Below are 21,509 nucleotides of genomic sequence, written 5' to 3' on the forward strand. Positions count from 1 at the left end.
GTCATGGTGTGCAGCTTCTGAAATAAGTGTCACTGCCAGCTGTCTTCTGTGTTTATGTTGTTTAGTTCCTATCGTTTCACAAGCCAAGATTTCTTCGATATCTTAAAATTCAGCCGCTGCCTCAGCTCAGAACTTCAAGACCAACTTTGGGCCGTCCAGCGAGCCATGGAGGCCGCACGGGAGCAGCAGCTCCCAGTGGCCATCTAGGCAGCCCCAGGCCCGGGCCTCCCAATCGCCGGATTCCAAATAAAGTTATCTTGCTCTGTTTATGCTTCATATTAATTTTATTAGGTATAACAAATATGAAAACTACACAATAGCGATTAGATATATAGCGTTATTGGCTGATGGGAGGTCCATTGGGAAATATATGCAGAACGCAACGGCAGAGCAGTTCAAAAATGACAGCAAGAATAAGAAAAAAAAGCCTACTTTACTCAATATAACTACCCACTGCTCCAGCATAAACATAGAACTAAGACAGCAATATGCGCAGATATACAAATAACAATGAAAACGTCTTCAAGATATTGAAAGAAGCATTTTTTTACAGACAACGTGAAGTTCTCTGACATTTTGATTAGGTAGGTTACAACTAAATGTTTTGTTCGAGATGACGTAAGTTAGTATATTTCTTTGACGTCTTTTCAAACACTCTCAAGGTGAACTCATTATCATTGTAACTTTCCTAGTTAGAAGTACACAATAGACTTAACACATTACTGTGGAACTTGTCTGTCGATCATGTATACATCTATTCCAACTTCATCCTCCTTTTCTCCACTCGCCAGGCTCCTGCGCTTCATCTTCTATCCAAAGGTTCATACTACTTCAATCATAAATTACATATGCTAATTGTGAACTTAAATACATTCACTGTTGCGCAACTTCATTCGTAGTATATGTCTATATATGGTATACGTCCCTTACCAGCAGATGTAATCACATCGCTCAACACGTTGCCAACATCTGCAAAGTAAAAAAAAACTTTCAAATATTTCCCTACAAAATTTTCTGTGACCTTACCAGTAGCTGTGTATCCGTCACTCGTACAAGCGTTTCCAAAGAACGACGCCGGCTCAAAAGTTCTTTCAATGGGAGCAGCATGCACTGTCCTTTCGCCTGTGTCGCTGAAAGCATTGCCAATACGTTGGGAGTGAGTAGTGTTATTCATCGAAGATGGCAAATTAACGCAATTTTCACGACTCAGACTTTTCTAAATGTTGTAAAGCATTACATAAAGCATAGAAGTTGTATCTCACAGCTAAAGTGATTAACATAAAATTTCTTGGACTTTGAATAAAGAAGTCATTTTAATTATTGACTGACACAAAAATTTCATTTTGCAATACACGAGTTGAAAAACGAGGAAAAAGTCAGTCACGACAGGCAAACCATTGATCATGGTGGCAGACTATTAGACAGCTATACGAAGTAACGTTAGTCATATCAGAAGCGCAAAACGCTGTAAACAATCGCTTACTGAATCGCTGGTGTGATGAAAAGCGGCAGCAGTGGCGGGCGAATTGCCCTTCGTGTTTCCTCTCGCTTCAATGCGAACTGGGCTCACGAGAACTAGGCGCACACGAAGCCATCAGCTATCCCTGGTCGGCTAGCCTTTGAACCCAGCGCACGTTGCCTCCAAGATAGGACGCGCGCTCAGCTGCCGCAGCTGCACGGTCTAACCTGCCCCTTCCCCCCCCCCCCCACCCCCAATTAAGTGCACGTGTGAGAAGACAGCGCGCATCATCCCCCCCCCCCCCCCGTTCCTCCCTTGCGAGTGCGTTAAAACACCGCTGTGTCAAGCCACCATCCTTCTTGGCTCACCCTTGCGAGCTTCCGCTTGCACCTACAACATACGGAAGAGAAATTTTTGGTGCGTCCGATATTCCGGCAAGTGCGGGCGTTTTGCCGGATGAGCGGGGACGCAAACGTGAGCGGCCAGATTGGTGGCGCCAGCTTCTGGTGCAAAGCTCAACCACCTAAACACAGAGCCAATTACTATATTCTCCTTACCTGGGGTGTAAGTTTTCGACAGCGGCGTAATTGTGAACGGAATTGCGCCGCTGCCGAAAATGTGCACCAGCAGCGAAGCAGCATATAGTGGGTTACTGCAATTTTAGCTCTGTGTTTGTCTGGTTGAGCTCTACAACACCAGGTGGCTGCAGCGGTCCGGCCGCTAAAACTCTGTTATCGCACATGGACTTTATACGGAACGTCATGGCGACGCCGACGACAACGGTAGAAATTCGCCTGCAGTGTCATATATTGCTGTCGCAAAAACAATTAGGGTCCCAAAATTTCAAAAATGCTGAGAGCAAAGTTACAAATTTTACTCTACAATTTCTGGAATTTACTAAGCCGCACCTGATAGCGTGTTTAAAGCAGACATCAACATGTTAAAGAACAGCTTGCCTTAATTGGTTATGTCGTTTACGTGACTTTTGTACGAGTCGTATTCGCAAAGAGCGACGTATTGATGAGCAACCTGCAACATGCTAATAATTTTATCAGCTTTAGACGCTCGTTGAGGTTGCAGAATTTTCAAGGAAGCTTTCCTTTTATTTTATTTTAGCGTTGATGTGCCGGTTTCTAAGAGATGTAAAAATTGTCGTTTTGTGGAACAACAACAAAAATGTGGCCGTATAACAAGATTTTCCAGTCTTCAGCTTATGTACGTGTTAATATGCAAGCAGAGTGTACTCGTTAAATACACTTTTGTTTCCACGAATATTGATAAGCTGCCATTCACAACTAAACAGTGCTCGCCAGAGGCACTACGAGCCATATTGATACGTGGGAAGATTTCCTTCTTGTGATCAGGGTAGTATGCTAATACTTGGCCTAGGTCAACATTCTTTTAACTGCTTCGAGAGGCTTGCTACCAATCATGAAATCCTGTTCCCTCGCCAGGCGAGATGTCAAGGACCTCACGACAAGCGACGGAGTGGAACATAGACGAAACAGGGAAGACTGTAGAACGGATAACAGAGCATATGCAGGTACATAATTTTCTAGTTACGATAAACAGAAAGAAGCAGAGTTACTCAGATCATGTATAGTCTGTACAGGAGCGAATCGGTTGTCTATTAGTATTACAGAATAGGTGCCAAGGAAAGGAAAACACAATCGAGGAAAGCAGAGGTAGTTCTATGGGAACAAGAAATTTACAGGATTAAGATGGAATTGACTGACGCTGGACATGACAGGTTATGTCACAACATGGGACGTTGTGAAGTATTGTTTCTCTAAATATCAAAAATGGAGCATTCGGATCAAATGAGCAGTTTGTCTGCATGCCAGAAGTTGTTCAGGTAGTCCAAATGAACATTACTCGGAAGGGAATTGTTAGACTCTCTGAGCTTGCGCCACTGCATAAGTTCTCGCGTTTTATGTCTACTATGGGCGCTGGGATGAAATTCATCGCGATTTTACTCTAATTTTGTGTTGAGCTGTATAAGTTAGAGGTTTTAAACTATTGAAAATATTTAAAAAGACATTTGCATTTACGAATTATGACTATTTCATTCAAGTACCAAAGCGAATAAGCCGTTATTTGATTGGTTATTTAATTTTTTTCGAATATTCGCACACCCATACTATACAATGCATATTTCATGTTGCTGTGAATGAGGAAGTTTAATGAGGTGAGCCTGTTATGGAAGTTACGACATAGCATTCTGATTTAAGGTAGGCCGAATGGCATGTGAAAGGCGAATGCTTGTACTAAAGAGACCAAATAAAAAAGCAAACAATGGAAAAAGAACCCTAAGTCCGGTGCTAATTTTACGTCAATAACACTTGACTTATAAAAAGAAGTCAACAGCGGTCGTCATTGGATGAGGTGTGCACGTCTAGATGGGGTGCGAAATATGCATTCAGAGATGGTGATATGTGGGCCGCATCTTTTGTACAACTATACTGATGCACATAATAAATTTGTTGGTCAGTTAAAAAAAATCACAGACTATTACGATACTCCCCAATGCAAAGTTTGAGCGCAGCTCCATACGTGTTTTTGACTTCGCGATATATTGGCTGGCGCGGACAAAATGTCTCGCGCGGCACGTTGCAAAACAAGTGACGCTCAAGCACCACGATAGCGGCTATCAGAGTCGGCGATCGTCGAAAATCTGGGGTGCGATCTTGTACGCGTTCCAAAATAGAACGGAGGCGGTTCGTTCCACCGAGCCTAATACGATTCGTCAATTTGAACCGTGCCGAACGCCATGACGTCAATTGTGACGTGATATCTGCTGTCAATCATTCCGTGTCGTCTGCTATCGGACGAACGGAACGGAACATACCGCCTATTTCATGACGTAAAGAACGAACCGCCTCCGTTCTATTTTGGAACGCGTACAACATCGCACCCCTGATCTGCGGGTCAAGCACGTCGGCTTTCATACATGACTCGTCGAAGGTTCCGCTGTAATCCAGAAAGTACTGCACAATTCGCGCCGCTTATACAGTGAGATTACAAATACTGTGGCGCCATCTCGTAGTCTCGTGCGCCGATATCCTTTTCTCCTCACTCTTTCGCCCCACTCTCCTCCACTTTCCACCTCGCGTTCTTTCATCTCCCGCCGCGCTGCGCGCTCGCTCTCACATTTCGCTGTGCTCGTTCGATCGGCCACGCCGAGCCACGCCGGGGCTCAACGCGGGAACGGGTTAAACGAAAATGAAGTGCTTCTATCGTGCATTTTGGGGAATGGTGCAATCGTAACGTGGCAATGGCATTTTCTCGACTTACCAGCCCCTATTCCCGAACAGGTAGCCTAGTAGACCGCCCGTAGCCGCACCAGTCCAGAAGCCAGGTCCTTCTGATGTCCTTGCGGGCGAGATTACCGGACCGCACCCTGCCGAGTTGATGCGACAAGACACATACATTGCGAAGTTGCGCATCACGCCTGTGGATAGTATCTGTGTTCCGACTGACAGAACGTATTCCGCATCCTCGGTAACGGATACGAAGGCTACAAGTTGCCGCGAGTCGTTGTACGCTAATGGTAGTTCTAAAGGGCAGTACGGTAGTGCGATTCAAAGACGGGACAAAAGAAGACACAAAGGGACACACACAGCGCTATGTGTGTCCCTTTGTGTCTTCTTTTGTCCCGTCTTTGAATCGCGCTACCGTACTCCCCTTGAAGATGCATTACCAACAAGCCTACATTGCAACCCTCGTGAACTGTAGTTCTAAAGCCAGGCGCCACCAGATTATGACAGCGTTTACTAGCGCAGACGTAAGGCCACTGACAAAATATCTTCACGAATGAAGATATAGTTGAATTCGTCCCCTTGTGACCCCGAGCTTTCTTGCGGTAGGTCGACAGCTGAGAATATTCATCACGCACTGACTGTCTGCGATGATGAAACAAAACTCTTGAATTTTTTTTTTGCAGATTTCAAACAAACACACTCATCGCGAAGAGAATATTGTGACCATAATCTATGGGGAATGCGGCAGCGCTACGCGCCGCGCGACCGCCACGAATAAAAAAAAAATAAGCAATCCCGTGCTCCTCTCCTGGCTTTTCAGACGCTTTCTTCGTGCGTCGTGACGTCAACAGGGCGCTCCAGGTGACGTCACCAGGGGCAGGAGCTGTCGATTGGGCAGTCGTCGAGGAACGAGAGCGCCAACATGGAGAGAGCCGACTGTGTGCGGAAAACGGAGATTGGCTCTCCCATAGTAGTGTGTCTGGCCACCCTGCCCTTCGAGGGGCACTAAACTTTTTTATGGAGCTTCTATTCAGCTTCACACGGAGGACAATCAGGGCGGATAATGGAGGAGCCTTTCTTTAGTAGTGCGGACGCAATCTGTAGCCTTCGCTGGCACTGCGTAGAGTTGGTGAGCGTATGTGGTAAGGGGGAGAGAGAGCGCGGGTGGGGAGGGCAACGAAAGAGCGCGAGAAACAGCATCGGTCGCCTACTCGTTTATTACACCTGTAACCTTGCTGTTACTGCACCATTTCAAAAATGCTATTGCCGCCATGTGTTCATGGTAGACTAGTACATACGTAACTAACTTCGAGCTCAGTTTGGGTTCTTGCATGACGACATATGTAGATATATATATGTCGTCATGCAAGAACCCAAATTGAGCTCGAAGTTAGTTACGTATGTACTAGTCTACCATAAACATATGGCGGCAATAGCATTTCTGAAATGGTGCAGTATATATATATATATATATATATATATAACAGTGATCTCTACCGAGAAACGTATGCGGGGAGCGCCACGTGCTTCGCACTGCTATTACGAGCGCCTTATAATTAATTTTGTGGTTCGGATGCTTTTCTTTATAGCGAAGTTATATATGGCTAGCCGATTCGACCGTCCGTCTGTCGCCTGTACACCGAAAACTGCGGCGCAAACCACATGCGCCAAAAAAAGAAAAAAGCGTCGTGCGATTGGCTGCGCTGGTAGTGACGTAGTTGCATTTCGTTGCAGCGGAGCGCGCGCGCAGCAGTTTCGCTGAGGCTCCGAAATGGGTAGGCCAGGCGTCATAGGCACTCCTGAGGAGCAGGCAGTTTTCGATCACCAACGCCGCGAGCAGAATCAGGAACTAGCTCGCCTACGCCGTGCCGATGCTGCAGCCTGGGCACAAGAACAGGCTTGTCCAGCCTACCAAGCCGTCGTTTAATGAACCATTGGGATTAACCCAGTGATAAACACCGGGGCCGCATGTTTCAGCTTCGCCGGTTAACCATCTGTACGGAGTGCTTGGGCGGTGATTTTTTTTAACTTGTTCTTTATTGAAGCGTACGTTGTTCTGTATGTTGTATGTTTGATTCCAAAGAGTGTATGTACTGTTCGTTACACTTTCCTGAGTACTTATAGCCTCTGCCTTATTGGTGTACGAGCCATTTCATTTTTTTGCTTGCTTTCGGGGGTATGCGCCATTGATAGCTTTCTGTCGACGGACGCGCAAGAATCCCGGTATCCTAGATTTATGCAGCTTCGCTGTAACTATTTTGATACACGCTGAAGCTTTATTGGGTTTTTTGTTTCTTGATAGTTTTCTGCCCCAGCATTAGTGTTACCAATGCTTTAAGCAGCAGGAATATTCCTGCTCATGTACGTCTGTCTGCATGCACGGTAGCAGGAATGATAACTCTCTCAAAGTCTGAAGTTGATCGGGACACATGCTATGCCGCGAAGCAATATCTACAGGGTGTTTCAGCGAACACTTTGAACAGTCTTTAAAGGTTGGCTGTGGCAGATATCACAATTCTAGTTCATGAGCTGGTCTACTCGAAGCGGCCGACACTACTTGCACAAATAACTGAAACGCAAAATCTACTGATTAACAAAAAATCACTAATTATTTTTTAAACTAATTACCTAATGGCCCATATTGCAATTTACAAATTTAGCCGTGGAGTTCGCAAGGCGCATCCACTTGGAACAAATTCTCAGGATGACACCGGTTTCGAGATATAAATTCCCCAACTTTGCGGAGAAATGCATGTTCTAGTTCACTTGAAAAAAAAAGAAAGAAAGCGTCGTTGTATGCATTGAAGCACACGAGTAATTGGAACGCCAATGCATTTCTCCGCAAAGTTTGCGGATTAATATCTCGAAACTGGAGTCTTCCTGGGAATTCGTTCCAAGTGGATCCGCCTTGTGAACTCCACGGCTACAATTTGTTAATTGCAATATGAATCATAAGGTAATTAGTTAAAATGTGATTAGTTAATTTCGTTAATTAGTCTATTATGCATTTCAATTTTATGTGCAATTAGCGTCCGCCGCTTCGAGTAGAGAACCTCATGAACTAGAATTGTGTTCTGTGCTACAGGCAACCTTTAAAAAAATTTTGAAAGTGTTCGCTGAAACACCTTATATATCTATATATAATTTTTATAGCATGGTTTAGTTTAGCGTGGCACAAGCAGAAGGTGCTGTTTTCTCATTCAACGCGGTGAGTTGCTAGTTTATTTGCTCGCAAGAAGTTTAGAAGCTACGGCAAACACCGCTCGTCCCAGCTTTGGAGCGTTCGATCGACCTGCGTACAATGCCGCTAGTTTTCTTATACCGACACGGTGCACACAGCTAAATTCCATTACAAGTGGCTCAATTCGTTTTCATGTTCGTTTACGCTTCTAAGAGTGACTTTGCCCAAGAGAAAACCTTCACTGAAAATTTGAAAACCCGTTGGAAGAAACTCAACTTGTAGTCCGATTGATTGTTATTGTTGCCTGTCGCCGAGGCTTGAGAGTTCCTGCGGGCGGCTGGTGTTTGCTGCGTACCAAAGTCCGGGCACTACCTCCAGCACTGCGCGCTGCGAGGCACGAACAAACGCAGGTCACTGGACGCAGACGACCTCGTCACACGTATCAGCTAACTATCGAAAGAACGTATACACCCCATTTCACAAACGGAACTCTCGTGTGTTTTTATACCACGACACACTGACAAGGTAACCTTACAGTTTCTAGCCTCGTTCTATCGGCGCGGAATATCCGCATATAGCTTCTGAAAGCACGACAGACGTTACTGCCTATATATTCTGAGACACATGCGATATGCTGCAACACGTACGGGTTGTTGCATGGAGTTGCCTATGAAGGTCTCAAACAGTCAAGTATCGTGCATGTAGCAGTGCAGCAACTCCTCCAACAAGTACTTGCACCTTTCGGAGGCCCGCTGCGCACAAACACGTCCTTTTTTTTTTTAAAATTCCCGGCTCGCCTGAAAAACTATTTCCGCGACTCCGTCGCCCAAATCTGCGAGACCGCGATCAACAGACGGTGACCGGCAGCAAGGACTCTTTCGGCTTCCTCGAAACACTTGGATTCGACGCCACAAAAGCGAAACGTGACCGCAATAGAGTAACCTGGTATTATAGGTCACACGGCAATGACGGTAATGGCGCAGACGTGCCACAATCAATCCTCGCACCTCTTCAGGCTTGAGCGTTTTCATCGGCCCGTTCGTTAAACAAACGTTCGTTAAACAAACGTTCGTTAAACAAACAAGCTTTCGGGTGTTATACTAATCGAATATTGTTTCCAATATAAAAAAAAAAAACTTTGTTCAGTACTTTCCCTTTTTCTTTCGCAGAGAAATCACGCTGACACAACAGAGCAAGATTACCGACAGATAACCGCAGTGTTTTTCGAAAGCATTTACATGTCACATGGTCTCCATAATGTGTGCACTACTAATCTCACAGTGACCCCACACTGATCACGTCATATAAAGGCAGATCGTACTGTTTCGATAACTGAAAGCAGCGTACTTGAGGCGCAGTCGTCGTTTTCCACCCAAGCAGGTGTACACTGTAAAGACACCATTGCGACGTAGAAAACAACCCCATCGTCTGAATCGTTCACATTTCAACAACTCAACCACGCTTCTCGTCAAGCCACCGGTAGGCGGCCGCGACTAAAACAATCACCGCTAATTCCCCAAGTTAAAGCTTCATCCATTTATCATAGAATAAAGGCATTTATTCTATGCTACAAAGTCTCCCTGCAATGCTTGGGAGCCAGTGGCCCACCGCGACGGCGCCACGCTAATAAAGAATGGTTATCAGTTGTTGGTATAGCTTGAACAACTGTTACCGCGCACTATAGATTGTCACTGCCGCATTGAATGTTACTGAGAAAAGTTGACGTGACCCTACAACCTTACTTCATAAAACGTGTTTACTTTGCTGGGAATGTGGCGCCCTCCAAGCTACCCAAGATTTGTCGCCCCCGGGAAGGCCTAAGAAAATGCAGGAGGTCTTGTCCAAGGTCTTAGGGTCGTTGGCCCCAGTGCCCGCGCTGCCACAGGGTGCCGTGCGCAAGGGTTGTCTAATTGGTTAAATCGTGCCACGTGGTATGCTGGCGCGCGGGAAAACTGCAACTGAAACAGTCGAAAGTGGTAAACAAGCCATTAGCGCGGTGGGTTCGCTTGGCTGTTGGCGGCCGTTGAACTTGGCGGAGATATTGGCGGGAAGCGATGGACTTCCGTGTGGGCTCGCTGCCTGACGATCAGTGCTCGTGGATTAACTGTGTGAGTTTCGACTGCATCGATAGGCATCTGGGAGGGTGGACGTACGTTAATCGGCGGGTTTGCATATTGGTGTGCTTCTGCTGGGTCGAATTTCCTTAATTTTGGCGGGAAAGCATGGACCCCATTGGCTTGGGCGATGGCATTTGCTGCTGGCGGACCGGCGAATGTTGCAACTACAGTGGTGAACATTGTGTGCTCCTCGGGGATATTGTATATTTGTGTGCTTCTACCGGATCAACATCGCTGCTCGTTGCACTACTGGAGGAGGGCCCGCGAAATGTAAGTGTTGATGAGCAAAACATTTCTTCTCTGCTGTAGTTGTCGTCTGCGTCCCGCTGACGAACTTATAGATGTGTACGCCTTCGTGTCTCTTGAGAAAACGCCACTGAAGTGCGGCTGTCGTAATTAAAGGCGGTCTTGTTAAGTTTAAACAGCGTTGCTCGTCTAACTGCGCAGCTTCGGCAGGTAGGCAGGTGAAGCGACAAGTTCTACACTATTTGTTTCGAGCTTGTCTTTCTGGAGCTCGTTAATTTAGTGTTGTTTCTCTTGTGATTTATTAGTAAATTAGGCGACTTAGCGGTCGCCTTATGTCGGAGCTTCGAGAAGCTTCTACTGTTCTTGCGTCGACTCCCCCTCTCCTTTCCGCAATCGCAATGTTTTTGTGCTCCTAATTATTTATTTAGTTGTATCAAGTATTGAACCGCGTGTTGCACGAGACAAGTTTGATCATTATGAAGTGCGATCGGGATCGAATTTCTCGATCTCGATTGGCCCATTAATGGCTCATGCTCGCGGCCATAGCGGCGTCCGTTAGCAGACCATGTCACACTCCGCTAGGGGCCGCTCATGACGTCATCGGAGTGGCGCGCGTACTGCGCATGCACGAAATAGATGGCGCCACCCTCGCGCTCCAAAACGGCCGACGCTCCTCGCTGGCCGAGTCGTCGGATGTCTCCAAAGCGCGCTTCCGTTTCTACAGCAAACGGTGGTAGAATAGGAGAGTTGGCGAAACGGCGCCGCTCCGGCAATGCGCCATGCAATACGCGATGGCTCTCGAGTTGCCGCCGCTTTGCGCAAGGTGGCAGCAGGGGTAGTAGGGCTGATCTGTCCGCTCCGCCGTACATGAAAGTACGTAGCCGGCGGGCTTCGCAAGCATTCAAACTGTGTTTTTACTTCTCTGACTTTTGAAAAAGAGCTCCGCATCGTAGTACCGTGCACCAGAGAGATCTTCAATCACACTGAATAGTTACCGTCGCTTAAAACGGACTTCTCGCGCAGATTTACGCGTGACTTCAGACGTGTTGTTTATTTGATTGTTTTATTTCTTTGTTTCGCTGGATACAGATTGGTTCTGAGAGTTATGCGGTGACTAATGCGTAATTATCAAATGAATCACGTTTGAAACTTCTTCCTTCTAATAATAATAATATAGATAATAATCTTCATTAGTATGAATGATTATGCAGAAATAGTATTTACTGTCTTCCCAAAAGTACTGTTGTCGTGTTGACCAATATATATGTATATATACACATTTTCTTGCAAACCCTGAAGATCGGTCCACCGGTCGGAACTGTTGAAATTAAATATTTGTCCTGTTTACCTTAAGCACCGTTCAAGTTCTTTACGCTTGAAAGGTAGCCTGAAGAATTTCTCTGTTATATATATGTGTGTGTGTGTGTGTGTGTGCAGGAAAGAGACGACAAACTTTTTAGAAGACTTATTTACTAAACGTGTTCGGCTGGTCCACCAGCCAAAAATGTTTAGTAAATAAGACTTCCAAAAAGTTCGTCGTCTCTTTCCTGCATATGTTACGTCGGGTCCTGCGTGCAGAGGTTGCACACAAATGAGTCACAAGGATGACTCATTTCGCATATCGCTCTGATTACTGTCTCGAACTCCTCGTTGTGGCTGCAAGGTTTACGTGATTTGGTGTACGTTTTACTTTTTAGAGCGCAGCTGTTGATCGTCGGCGTAACCGAGCGAACGCGGAGCGCAACGGGAAATGAAAGGCGATAGCGAAGAGAGCGCGAGGAGGAAAGTGGAAGAGGAGGTACAGTGGAAGCATGAAGCGGGAAGCGGAGGAAGAGAGTATGACAAGAGGGTGAGGAGAAATGCAGAAGACTGTGATAGCGAAAAGAGCGTGAGGAGGAAAGCGGAAGAGGAGGCTACAGTGAAAGCATGAAGCGGAAAGCGGAGGAGGAGAGCATGACGAAAGGGTGTGGAGGATAGCAGAAGACTGCGATAGCGAAGAGAGTGCGAGGAGGGAAGCGGAATAGGAGGCTACAGTGAAAGCATGTAGCGGAAAGCGAAGGGGGAGAGTATGACGCAAGGATGAGGAGGAAAGCAGAAGACTGCGATAGCGAAGAGAGTGCGAGGAGGGAAGCGGAATAGGAGGCTACAGTGAAAGCATGTAGCGGAAAGCGAAGGGGGAGAGTATGACGCAAGGATGAGGAGGATAGCAGAAGACTGCGATAGCGAAGAGAGTGCGAGGAGGGAAGCGGAATAGGAGGCTACAGTGAACGCATGTAGCGGAAAGCGAAGGGGGAGAGTATGACGCAAGGATGAGGAGGAAAGCAGAAGACTGCTATAGCGATGAGAGCGCGAGGAGGAAAGCGGAAGAGGAGACTACAGTGAAAGCATGAAGCGGAGGAGGAGAGTATGACAAAAGGGTGAGGAGGGAAGCAGAAGACTGCGATAGCGAAGAGAGCGCGATGGGGAAAGCGGGAGAGGAGGCTACAGTGAAAGCATGAAGCGGAATGCGAGGAGGAGAGTATGACGAAAGGGTGAGGAGGAAAGCAGGAGACTGCGATAGCGAAGACAGCGCGATGAGGAAAGCGGAAGATTAGGCTACAGTGAAGCATGAAGCTGAAAGCGGAGGAGGAGAGTATGACGAAAGGGTGAGGACGAAAGCAGAAGACTGCGATAGCGAAGAGAGCGCGAGGAGGAAAGCGGAAGAGGAGGCTACAGTGAAAGCACGAAGCGGAAAGCGGAGGAGGAGAGTATGACGAAAGGGTGAGGAGGAAAGCAGAAGACTGCAACAGTGAAGAGAGCGCGAGGAGAAAAGCGGAAGAGGAGGCTACAATGAAAGCGGAAAGCGGAGGAGAGTATGACGAAAGGGTGAGGAGGAAAGCAGGAGACTGCGATAGCAAGGAGAGCGCGAGGAGGAAAGCGGGAGAGGGGGCCACAGTGAAAGCATGTAGCGGAGGAGGAGAGTATGACGAAATGGTGAGGAGGAAAGCAGAAGACTGCGACAGTGAAGAGAGCGCGAGGAGAAAAGCGGAAGAGGAGGCTACAGTGAAAGCATGAAGCGGAGGAGGAGAGTATGACAAAAGGGTGAGGAGGGAAGCAGAAGACTGCGATAGCGAAGAGAGCGCGATGGGGAAAGCGGGAGAGGAGGCTACAGTGAAAGCATGAAGCGGAGGAGGAGAGTATGACAAAAGGGTGAGGAGGAAAGCAGAAGACTGCTATAGCGATGAGAGCGCGAGGAGGAAAGCGGAAGAGGAGGCTACAGTGAAAGCATGAAGCGGAGGAGGAGAGTATGACAAAAGGGTGAGGAGGGAAGCAGAAGACTGCGATAGCGAAGAGAGCGCGATGGGGAAAGCGGGAGAGGAGGCTACAGTGAAAGCATGAAGCGGAATGCGAGGAGGAGAGTATGACGAAAGGGTGAGGAGGAAAGCAGGAGACTGCGATAGCAAAGAGAGCGAGGAGGAAAGCGGGAGAGGAGGCTACAGTGAAAGCACGAAGCGGAAAGCGGAGGAGGAGAGTATGACGAAAGGGTGAGGAGGAAAGGAGAAGACTACGATAGCGAAGAGAGCGCGAGGAGGAAAGCGAAGGAAGCCACCTTAAAGCACCACCAGAAGGCGGTCACGTTCGCGACAGCGGTGGGGCCGTGCGTCCAGGGAAAAGAAAAGCGTTTCCCGGGAAAAATTACGGTTGCATAAGCTGGCAACTGTGTGGCCGGTCTATATATAGCGCCGCGCGTCGCGGCTCTGCTGCTCGGTGCGGTGATCGGTGCGATATGCCTCAATATATCGCGAAGTGAAAACATGTATAGAGCTGCTCTCAAGTTTCGCGTTAGGGCTATCGTAGTCGTTGGTGAAATTTCCGCTGGCTGATCCTGAAGACGGGGCAGTCTAAGAATGTGGACCGATAAGGTCTTCTAGGTGTGTGCCTCTGTGGCCACTGGTTGCTGTGATTACCCTTATATATGTGCACTTATAGGTTGAGGACACACGCAAGAAAAAGAAAACGATGTTTTAATTACTTCCTACGTTTCGGCCGTGGTCCGGCCTTCGTCAGGGAGCGTCGGCCGAAACTTAGGAATTAAAGCATCGTCTTTTTTCGTACGTGCGTCCTCAACCTACAAATGCCTGTTCAAACACCGGATCTCGGCAGGCTGACTCAAAACGATGCTTTAATTGCTAAGTTTATATATATATATATATATATATATATATATATATATATATATATATATATATATATATATATATATATATGACTTGGCGCTGCCTTCAAGATCAGCAGTTCTTTACTCAGGATGGACATTTGCCCATGTTAAGTTTGGTGGAACTGTTAACAAACGGCAAATGTGTGTTGTTAGATGGACCACATACAGAGACCACGGGGTGAGTCCGCTATACAAAGGCATACAAACGCGTCAAGCCTTTGTATAGCGGTAGTTGGCTGCAGTACAGTAAGCAAAACCTGCGTAGTCACACTGCCCGCGCCTCTCATGTTTCGCGGATTATTATTTAATATACGTCGATGCAAAAGGCTCATAAAGTAATAAGAATGAAGTATACATGATCGCAGGCGGTTCTTAACGTACTCAGCGTCCCAGTGACATTTGGTTGCCGTCGAGTCTTGATTGTACCCGATTTCAAGCAAACAACCGAATTTCCAAACGTAAGTCCTGGAACCATTACACCTTTCCACATACCCCGGAGCACCTCGTACCTATTCTATCCCCCATAGTGCTTTGTGCTTCATTATGGCCGCATTTCGCTTCCCCTTTGCTGTTATTGTTTTTTCCTGTGTTTCCATATATCTATTGCCTTCGTTTATACATATACCAAGGTACTTATATCCTTCTACCCGAGTTATTTCCTGGCGCCATGAATTGACACTGTCTGTTCACTGTTTTCATTGAATACGATAAATACTGATTTTGAAACGCTAGATTTGAGACCTAACTTCTCGAATTACTGTCCACAGATATTAGCCAGACGTCGCATATCACTTTGCTTGTTAGCTAGCAACACAATGTTGTCGGCACAAATAGACCTGGAAGCTGCTGCTCTACCACTGTACCCGCCTGTTTGTATGAGAGATTAAAGCCGACATTACTTCCTTCTAGCGCCCTCTCCATCCTCACCATGTACATCATAAACAGCAGTGGGGATAAAGGGCACCCCTGCCTCAGTCCCTTGCTGATATGAAGTTTCTCCTCGCTCCTCATGCCTTCCCATTCAACGCAAACGGTATTTTCTAGGTAAATCTCTCTCAAGAGCTGTAGACAATCGTCACCTTAGCCTTCCCCTTCCAGAATATCCCACAGAATGTTGCGGTCTACGTTGTCACACGCTCCTCTAATGTCTAAGAAGGCCACATATAACGGTCTCCTTCCTACTCTGGACATTTCAATAGTAAGGGCAAATAAGTTATCATTCAAACGCCTACCTATTCTGAACCCATTCTGATGTTCTCGCAAAAATGTCATTATTCTCTGCCCATGCTTCCAGTTTTAATGAGTAAAGATTAAGGCGCGATAGACCAGGACTGAAGAAGAACACAAACGACAGGCCCGGCGCCTCCTGACGTTTACTCATTGCGCCTTACTCTTTACTCATTCACGCATGAACCAACTAGCCTAAGCAAGAGTTTTACTTGAGCATGCTTCTTCTACGTTGGGCCCTTTCTTTCAACGAAGGTTTCGCACCGATCCTGCCATTTTATGCGTCAGCTTGATCGCCGTGTCAGCTTGCCAGTCTCGCGTGGCGCCGGTCCTGTCGTTTGTGTTCTTCAGTCCTGGTCTCTTGCGCCTTACTCTTTACTCATTCAAGCATGAACCAACTAGCGCAAGCAAGAGTTTTATTTGCAGTTTTATTTGCCTTCATTGCTAACCTGTATATACGGTGCATACGAGTGAATTCTACCTTTCTCCCCCAAGCCTTTAGAATCAAATTCATTCTACTTTGTCGCCAACTGTCTAGTATTCGTCTATCTTTTGAACTTTTTTCTATTGCTTTACACAGCGCTTCCTTACTTTTGGATGGACGGGATGGATGTTATGAGCGTCCCCTTTGGAACGGGGCGGTGGGTTGCGCCACCAAGCTCTTGCTACTATACTGCCTAATATTCTACCTAGGTTAAACAATGAAAAAAGAACAAAAAACTATGAACTACCACGCCCAAATGTTCTGATCCCCTATTGCGAACTGTGCTTTTGTACGTCTCCGTCTTTTGTCGTTTCCCTACTTTTCTTCCACCAATCCTCCAGTCGCCTCTTACTAATGTCTATTGCGGACATGTTTGCTTTACCACTGCTCCCTCTGAACCCAAGGGCTTCAAGGAGGCCAGTGGTGCCTAAATCGACCGCTGGGTAGACGTCTTCACATTCTAATAAAACATGCTCCGTAGTTTCCCTAGCTTTACCACAGCAAGCACATGCTTCTTCTTCCTTCTTATATCTCGCTTTATAGGTGCGTGTTCTAAGGCATCCTGATCTCGCTTCGAAAAGTAATGAGCTTCCCTTTGAGTTATCATAAATGGTTTCTTTCCTGATTTCGTTTTTTTCCTCTTAAGTAGTTACTCATGGCAGGTTTCTTTTCCATTGCCGCCACCCATGAGATTAATTCAGCTTCTCTGACTTTCCGCTTGACCTTTGTTGTTGTGTGGAGCCGTGGAGGCGAGCGGCATCTGGTGGTGGTTCAAGGAACCCAGCCGCTCGCGCGGGGTGCGTACTCCGCTGTGTTTGGTTGGCCTATTCGGCAAGAGGACAGCCACGCCGCAGCCACTGTCACGAAACTCGGCAAGGTTTACAAAGATTGGCTTTCAAAAGATCAAGGGGGGGCATAAACAAAATGCTTGACTGCTACGCATGCATACAGTACCTAAATACTTCAAGTAGGCGAGGTGGTTATTTGTTGCCGCCCCGTTTCCAAGGGTATGCAGCAGAAATACCGAAGGGTCATCGTGATACGCGGCTGTCGTATCCAGCGTTTCGGTATTCTGTAAACTGCAACGCGTTCAAGTATACATCAAAGCTCTCCGATGTGTCCTTACCGTAGTTCGTGTTCAGATACTGGCTTGCCGAGTAAGGCGGAGGGATGCCGTACATGCCGAGAACAGGGGGCGGTGACCCGTGGCAGGCCCCGGATTGGATTACGAGTGGTCGGTAGCCAGCGCCGTACGCTGAACGCCGTTGGTTGTAATGGTGGGCGTCCGCATCACACAGGTACAAGCAGCAGAGGCAGAAAAAGCAGAATCCGAGCGCCGCAAGAACGAAAAAGATCACGTTCAGGAGGGACCAGAATGCGCTGGTCGAACGCGCGTGTCCATTGTGCCTGTGCTGCCCACTTCTGAAAAAAGAACGCCCCACGTTCCGTTATCACCGTCCCTATACCGCGGGAAACGCGAGAGCGGCAATGTGTAGCGTGTCAAGAAAGACCTGAATCTCGACTTTGATTAACAGTTGGGTGCACCATATATCTTTAGTGCTTTGAACCGCGCGTTGCTAGTCCATCTGTTAAATTAACTAACAACAACAGTTCTCCAGGTCTCGATAACTTATCAAACTTTGAACACCCACGGAGAAATCAAGAGGGCATTTGTGGGTTCTCAAAGATGTATAAACACATACCCTAAATGATATGTGTGACGTGCCAATGGCTTCCGTCTTCTTGGATTTCAGATCTCTGAAAGAGCTACGGTGTTTGTGCTTGACCTCGAAGCTAAGCTTTCTGGCGTCCTTGAATCGCAATTGCAAGAACGTACGGCGATTGATTTTCTTTTTTTTTCCGAAACGGGTGGCTTGCGTATATTTATTCTTCTTGAAGCAAACAAACATAAATGCGGCATGTTCGTTCCTGGCAAGAGGAGCGTTTTGCATTAACAACCAGACGAAAGGAAACGCAACACTGCTGGTTCAATGCGCTTCCTATGCTTATAGTATTGGTACACCCCGTTGATAACGCCTCCCGTTCTCTTATGGCCCCAGTACGCCTCTACATGACACAGTAGTGTATAGTTTCTTTTTAACCGCTTACCGGGAAATCTCTGTCAAGGTCAACATCCGGTTGGCCACAAGAAGGTGTATGTGTTGACTTGAGACTCGCAAATTATATCCCCCTACAAAAAGCAAAAAAAAGAGAGAGAGAGAGAGAACCCAACTTACACGCTCGGCGATGATCCACTGAAAAAACCTGTTCTCTCCAGATAGTACTCCAGCTGTAATTGAAGGTAAGAAAGAAAAATGACTTTGTTTAGCTACAAAGACTAAACGACATTATCTGCATTGAACAAGGAGTAATGGACACAAGGGGCTCAATTTTTTTTTTAGTTGCAACCATATGAAGCGAATGGACAACGAAGCCAGGGAAAGCATATGGGGAACATTCTGAAAATTCAGATGTACAAATATTAACGGAAAGACAAAAGAAAGTGGACGAAAAGACAACTTGTCGCATGCGGGAGCCGAACCCACATCTTCCGCGTTACGAATGCCGTGCGTTACACTTAAGCTACAGACACGACCACACTGCCGTCAAATTGTTTTGCCTGATCAACGATGATAAAACTCCGACGTCACCTAAGCACTTCTTATGTGTTGTGAGTGGAAATCATTAATGTCCAACTGAACACCAGCGAAAAGGGTTCTTACGAAAAGTGTTCTACTCAAATTGAGGACGACGCAACGAGCTATGGAAAGAAGAATGATGGGTGTAACGTTAAGGGATAAGAAAAGAGTAGACTGGGTGAGGGAACAAACGCGAGTTAATGACATCTTAGTTGAAATCAAGAAAAAGAAATGGGCATGGGCAGGACATGTAATGAGGAGGGAAGATAACCGATGGTCATTAAGGGTTACGGACTGGATTCCAAGGGAAGAGAAGCGTAGCAGGGGGCGGCAGAAAGTTCGGTGGGCGGATGAGATTAAGAAGTTTGCAGGGACAATATGGCCACAATTAGTACATGACCGGGGTAGTTGGAGAAGTATGGGAGAGGACTTTGCCCTGCAGTGGGCGTAACCAGGCTGGTGATGATGATGGACACCAGTGAGCGCTCCTTCGAGTTATGGACTCCTCGCGGGCGAGCGAGGGCGTTGAGACGCCTGGCCAACGCCTCCTAGATAGCACAAGGCCGGTGCACCTCGATCCGTGACGTCAGGCTACCTTGCCCGGCTGCCACAGCATCAAGTGGGGAAACCTCCGAGCAAGCCGCGGTGACTTTGACGGCACCGCTTTCGTCACGCCGGTCTTTGCAGAGCAAATTTCGGTCCAAGTAGCACGATGTCATCAAGCAGAGTGCACAAGCCTGCTATCTCGGAGGCGCTGGTTTAACCACGTGGGCAAGACACTCGGCCTCTGAGCGTGGGGTCGTAGACCCGAAACTCACTATACCGCCAAAGTTTCTCCTTTCGAATTTATTATGTTTATTTTATGTATTAATTTTCTTATATTGACTACCGGGGCGAAATAAGAACGTAGGTGATAGAGCTTGCGCGCACAAAAAAAAGAAAAAAGAAACGTGCGGATAACATAGGCTTGAAAGAGCGAGCGTGACGCGGCGTCGCGGCAATGCTTTCGCGCAAGGCCTGGTCAACCTGGCCCAGGGATTCTTTAACGTGACCCCAATGCACGGGCCACGGGCGTTTTCGCATTTCGCCCTCATCGAAATGCGGCCGCGGCGGCCGGCATTCGATCTCGCGATCTTGTGCTTAGCAGTGCAACACCACGGCCTCTAAGCCATCGCGCTGGGTATAGCGATAACGGCTTACGATGAACGGAACGTCATATCAGCACGCCTGGTGCCGCCACCTGAAGTACTTTCCTTGCGTCATCAATTAACATCGCGCCGCCGTCCGCAGCAATTCTTGTCGCCGCAGCGCTGTCGTTTATGCTGGCCGGATCAGGGTTAATAAAATTAATGATGACACCGGGCTGCGTGGGGATGAGCAAGTGGCACAATGCTTTCACGCATACTTGGACGACTCCCAGAGCAGTCCATGTGTGAATTTTCCTTCCCGCTGGCGTAACGCCTTCGGTTTGCAAGACAGTGAGAACACGAAGTTAAAGCATACATTATTCAGCACCCTGATAGACAAATTGGACTCGTCGTGGTCGCTTAGTGGCTTTGGCGTTGCGCAGCTAAGCACGAGGTCGCGGGATCGAATGCCGCGGCCGCTACGGCCGCATTTCAATGGGGGCGAAATGCGAAAACACCTGCGCACTTAGGTTTAGGTGCACGTTAAAGTACTACAGCTGTTCGAAATTTATCTGTTCGCTGCCCGCTATGGCGTGTCTTGTAATCAGATCGTGGTGTCGGCACGTAAACCTCCAGAATTCAATTTTTAATTTTTAGTCAGGTTTGTTCATTATCGGCTTGTGATCGCAAATGCCGCGATTGGGGGACAATTCCTCTTCGTGCTTCGTCAGAGCGATGCTCCGCCCGCGCTACCAATGGAAACAGCTGACCGGAGATGACAAGATCGAGCTGCATATAATCGAGTGGAAGGCATCGCTATAATGTAGCGCCCCTGTTTGCTGGTTGAGTGCAGAAGATGCGGTACTTGCAGGTATTAACATTTGACACACCCGAAAGAATACCAGAAAAATCGCAAGACACTCACCCCGCAAGATCCCACCAGTATGTATTCGTCTTGAGGATAATCGTACCCTTCGCACGTCACTTGAATCAATCCGAATTTCTGCGATTTCTTCATCTCGGCCTTGCATTCCCACTGAAAATAAACAAGAGGGAGCATTAAAGAGCTAGCATTTAACAATTTAGGCAATGTCCAAGCGGGTTGGCGAAACCTTGTCAAGGATAGACTGACCGATGCTCTACTGTATTCCTGTCTCTTTACTGCATCATTCGCGTCATTCTTTGAACTACGTGCCACCTTGTACGTGCTGTCGATACCACGTGGCACGGTCTTAATCTCGCTCTGCTCTCTCAAGCCCAGCTGCACAAGCGCCGCCAGGCATCGCTTCCCTTATCAGGTGAACCTCGCCGATGTCCTGCTGACGCATTGCATTGGTTGGAGCACCAGGACTCGAACTTACAAAAACATGTTCTTACGCTGGAACTGTTTTTAAGAGCGGATGACAGTAAATCGTGATGTTTACATACGATTAGCGGAGGCAGCCGGCCAATGGCGACCATCAATTACGAACAAAAACAGTCGCAGTTTCGTACGAAAGGCGAAGCATTGATTGCGGCAGCAAATTATTGGACAGCCAGCTATGCGAAGTAAGGATAGCAGTTTTATTGGC

General features: G+C 47.2%; 1 protein-coding gene and 1 long non-coding RNA gene across 8 annotated transcripts in view; one reads left to right on the forward strand and one right to left on the reverse strand.

The window, feature by feature from the left end:
- The window catches only part of LOC135920554 (store-operated calcium entry-associated regulatory factor-like), a 32,473-nt gene that overhangs the window by 1,386 nt on the left and 9,578 nt on the right, over positions 1-21,509 (reverse strand). The window contains exons 3-9 of one of the 7 annotated variants that reach the window (XM_070525996.1): positions 20,864-20,974; positions 18,410-18,462; positions 17,299-17,591; positions 8,177-8,287; positions 4,754-4,859; positions 1,027-1,130; positions 931-969 (exon numbers count right to left, since the gene is read on the reverse strand). In XM_070525996.1, coding sequence (XP_070382097.1) covers positions 931-969; positions 1,027-1,130; positions 4,754-4,859; positions 8,177-8,287; positions 17,299-17,591; positions 18,410-18,462; positions 20,864-20,974 — 817 coding nt within the window. Of the gene's footprint in view, positions 1-930; positions 970-1,026; positions 1,131-4,753; positions 4,860-8,176; positions 8,288-17,298; positions 17,595-18,409; positions 18,463-20,863; positions 20,975-21,509 lie in introns of all 7 variants that reach the window. The other 6 variants (XM_070525995.1, XM_070525999.1, XM_070525997.1 and 3 more) reach the window with 6 other exon arrangements.
- Positions 9,671-21,509, forward strand: part of LOC139050000 (uncharacterized) — a 58,967-nt gene continuing 47,128 nt past the window's right edge. The window contains exon 1 of the long non-coding RNA XR_011508700.1: positions 9,671-10,287. This is a non-coding gene — a long non-coding RNA (uncharacterized lncRNA). The remainder of the gene's footprint in view (positions 10,288-21,509) is intronic.

This window comes from Dermacentor albipictus, chromosome 9, assembly GCF_038994185.2.
Source record: "Dermacentor albipictus isolate Rhodes 1998 colony chromosome 9, USDA_Dalb.pri_finalv2, whole genome shotgun sequence".
Taxonomy (NCBI): Eukaryota; Metazoa; Arthropoda; class Arachnida; order Ixodida; family Ixodidae; genus Dermacentor; species Dermacentor albipictus.